This window comes from Myotis daubentonii, chromosome 5 (assembly GCF_963259705.1).
Source record: "Myotis daubentonii chromosome 5, mMyoDau2.1, whole genome shotgun sequence".
Classification (NCBI taxonomy): Eukaryota; Metazoa; Chordata; class Mammalia; order Chiroptera; family Vespertilionidae; genus Myotis; species Myotis daubentonii.
Genome location: NC_081844.1, coordinates 38658298 through 38662610, shown reverse-complemented (window position 1 = coordinate 38662610; position 4313 = coordinate 38658298). Strand labels below are relative to the sequence as shown.

General features: G+C 38.3%; 1 protein-coding gene across 1 annotated transcript; it reads left to right on the top strand.

The window, feature by feature from the left end:
- The first annotated feature begins 1138 nt into the window (after positions 1-1138).
- Positions 1139-3466, top strand: LOC132236107 (disintegrin and metalloproteinase domain-containing protein 29-like). Its single transcript, XM_059699510.1, has one exon. The coding sequence runs from the start codon at positions 1160-1162 to the stop codon at positions 3464-3466; it is 2307 nt and encodes a 768-aa protein (XP_059555493.1). The 5' UTR covers positions 1139-1159.
- The last annotated feature ends 847 nt before the right edge of the window (positions 3467-4313 follow it).

Here is a 4313-nt window from a genome sequence, read left to right as displayed (position 1 = left end):
TTTCAGAGTTTTTATTTCCATTTAATTATTCATGTATTTCCAGGGTAATTAGTTGTATTTAGAGCGTATATGCAGAAAAAACTGAATCGATATCACCTTGTTTCAGAAACTAAATTAGCCACACGTGTTGAATAATCTTCTACATTAAAAATGTAACAAATATAACCACTTTTAGAGTAATACTCCATGGAACAATAAAAATTCATTATTTACTATGTATAGATATATTTACCATTATTTATTATATAAATAATTAAGCTACTCATTATAAGAGATACTAACATTTGTGAAGGATGCAAATAATGTTCTTGTGTACTTCCAGTCTGACAAGTCTAGTGAGAAAGTAATGTAGAAAAAGAAAAGTAAACATTTTTCTCTAGGAGGTATAAGTACCATAAAAGAGATTTTAAAATAAGATATATATATATATATATATATATATATATATATATATATATATATATATATATATATATATTACATGTATCTTAGGAAATGTTATCAAAATATTTTATATATGTTTATTATATATATCTATACTATATCTATATATCTTAGATAATGATATCAAATAATTTATCACTTGAGGATGAAAAAGAGGTGCTACTATTTATGCCAATTTAACATGTGTAAATTGGGACAATTTCAGCAATATGAGATATATGATTACCTTACCCATAAGACTCTTGTTCTAACTATTGCAAAAACATTCACATATGCATATCCTTGGAGAATTATATAATGAATCCTTATTTACCCATAATTCAGGTTTAATAACTATAAATCTCTGGCCAGTTTTTATTCTTCTATACACTTTCAATACCCCTCTGCCCTATCAATATTTAAGAGCAAATTCTAGGCAGTTTCTCGAGTCATTCCTTGATCAAAACATTAATCTCTTTTATTGCATGCCTTTTCCTTTTTCTTCACCAAGCCGTGTTATAACCACCCATTCACATGTTGCTTTTTGTTTTACTTATAGTCCTGATGTTCTTCTAATGATTCAACATTGCCAGAAGACTAATCCTTCCTAATTAGCCCTGCACATTGACCAGCTGAGAATAAGGATGGAGACCATCCATGACTCAGCCCTGCCCGCCTTGGTCTCTGTTTCCATAATGGTAGCTTCATAATTACTACAATTGAAACCCTGTTGTACATGAGAATCATGCTCCTACTACACTGGCTTGGGGTGTTTCTGTCCTTTTCTGGGCACACTTGGGCTGAGCACCCTCAACATCGTAGTCCTCCAGAAGTGGTGATTCCCTTGAGAATAACAAGCACTGGCCTTAGCATGAAGTTTCCAGGCTGGCTCTGTTATGGTATGCATTTTGGGGGTGAAAGACACATTATCTACATGAAGGTCAAGAAGCATTTGCTGTCCAGGCACTTTCCAGTGTTCACCTACAGCGATCAAGGTGCTCTCCTTGAGGACCAGCCTTTTGTTCAGAATGACTGCTACTATCATGGTTATGTGGAGGGGGACCCAGAATCCCTGGTTGCCCTCAGTACCTGTTTTGGTGGCTTTCGAGGCTTGTTACAGATAAATGACATTGCTTATGAAATTAAGCCCATGATTTTTTCTTCCAAATTTGAACATCTGATATATAAAATGGACAGAGAGGACACTGAACACCAAACCATGAAATCTGGCTTTATGCAAGAGGAAATTGTACAGCAATTTGAGTTTCAAGAGATTGGTAATTCTACTCTGAAGCAAAGTTCATATGAGGGCTGGTGGCCCCACAGTTACTTTATTGAAATAGTAGTGGTAGTTGACAATACTCTCTATCTTCAAAGTAACAAAAATGTCTCAATAGTGCAGGAAGACCTATATGTTATGGTGAATATAGCAGATTCTATTTATGAGGAAATAGGTCTTAAGGTTTTATTGTTTGGCATGGAGGTGTGGACTAAAGAAAATCCCATTGAAGTAGATGATGTAAAGAGATCTCTGAGAATATTTTGTCGTTGGAAAGCTGCAAACCTTTATTCCCGCCTGCCACATGATACTGCACATCTTCTAATACATAAGACATTAAGAGGAATGAGTGGTTTAGGCTATGTTGCAGGACTCTGTAGAACAAGCCATAGCTGTGCAATTATTACTTTTACAAGAAAGCCTGTGGGCCTTATGGGAATTGCAATGGCTCATCATATTGGTCATAATTTGGGTATGTTTCATGATCGTATTTTGTGTACTTGTGGAAAATATAAATGTATAATGCATAATGATAACCCACCAATAACTAAATTTAGCAATTGTAGTTATGCTTTTTTATGGGATTATTCCTTACGTCAGACAAAATGCTTGCTCTACACCATATACACAAGTGACATATTTAACCGAAAACGCTGTGGGAATGGTGTTGTTGAAGATGAAGAGGAGTGTGACTGTGGACCTTTGCAGCAATGCTCAAAAGATGCCTGCTGTCTGTCAAACTGCACTCTCAGTTTGGGGTCTAATTGTGCTTATGGGCTTTGTTGCAAGGACTGCCAGTTCTTACCATCAGGGGATGTGTGTAGGAAGGAGATCAATGAATGTGATCTTCCAGAATGGTGCAATGGAACATCCCATATGTGCCCAGATGATGTATATGTGGAGGATGGAATTCCCTGTAATGAAAGTGCTTACTGCTACGAAAAGAGATGTAATGATCGCAATTTACAGTGTAAACAGATTTTTGGCCAAGAGGCAAAGAATGCAAGTTACAGTTGCTACAAAAAAATAAACACTCTAGGTGACCGGTTTGGTCACTGTGGTACCCAAAACTTTTCATATATAAAATGTAATATGTCGGATGTCTTGTGTGGGAGGATTCAGTGTGAGAACATAACTGAAATTCCCCTTCTAACAGATCATTCTACTGTGCATTGGACTTATTACGATGGTGTCAACTGCTGGGGTACTGACTCCCACATTGGGATGACCACACCTGATATAGGCGCAGTGGAAGATGGCACAGAGTGTGGTGAAGAGCACCTCTGCATCCATAGGAAGTGTGTCCATATATCTTACTTGGACAGTAATTGTTCACCTACATTCTGTAATCGAAGGGGAATCTGCAACAATAAACATCACTGCCATTGCAACTATCTATGGGACCCTCCTAACTGCCTAATACAAGGCCATGGAGGTAGTATTGACAGTGGTCCACCCCCTAGGAGAAAGAAGATACAGAGGATTTATGTCTTAATGTTTTCACTTTTTTGGTTGTTAGTTTTATTATGTTGTCTTTTTTGTCTTTGTATGAAGAGAACACCTAAGAAAAAAGAGCAAATTGTTCAGCCTCAACCTCAAATGAAGCCACAAGCAAAGCCAAATATTCCACCTCCACAACGGACACCCTCACAGAATATTCCACCTCCACTACGGACACCCTCACAGAATATTCCACCTCCACTACGGACACCCTCACAGAATATTCCACCTCCACAACGGACACCCTCAAGACCAGGTCCATAACCATAGTCAACCTAAATGTTATTTTCCCAGAGTCAACATGGGAAACAAAAGCAATCAGTACCCAAAAATGTATCCAAACAGGTATTCATTAAAAATGGTAATTCCTAGAATGTTTCTAATTACTCTTTTTTGTTTTAAACAATTAGAAGATTTTTTTAACCTAGAATTTGTTTCTTGATATTTTCTGGAAATGGCATGGCACATGGATGGTGTACCAGTTTTTCAGTTACTGCTTCTCAGCTCCAAAGCCCCTTCCCATTTTGTCCCCTGCAATAGGAAGAATGAATGGGCGTTTGGAAATCTGGGAGATCTGTTTGCTTCCTGTATGTTAATGTTACCCGAATAACAGATTTTACACTTGTAGTTATACTTAGGTTCAATATCCTTTTTTTAAAAAATTCACTTCATACCAACCCCATTGTCAGCCTGAGAGATATCAGCATAGCTGTTTAATGTTACTTTCAGAGTTCTGAGTCCTTTTTGAGCTCTCTAGCAATATCCCAAATCTTCTGCATCAGCTTAGCAATACCTACTGTGAGAGTTTTGAGTCTCAGATCTATAGGCCAGCCCTATAGTCCTATCTATAATAATAAAAGTGTAATATGCAAATCGACCAAATGGCCAAACAGCAGAGTGACTGACCATCTGGATGACCACGCTATAACATGCACTGGTGCCAGGCCAGCCAAGGTGGGTGCGATGCGATTGGTGGTGGGGGAGGGGGGCACCATCATCCCATGATCGCCCTGCAGAGGGAGGCCCAGGCCACTGGCCAGTGGAGATATCAATCAGGGGGCTCCATGATCACCCCAAAGAGGGAGGCCCAGGCCACCCTCTTCAGGGTGAT

Bases quoted from the DNA above. Each gene is read 5' to 3' on its own strand.
- LOC132236107 (XM_059699510.1), top strand. From the start codon at position 1,160: ATGAGAATCATGCTCCTACTACACTGGCTTGGGGTGTTTCTGTCCTTT.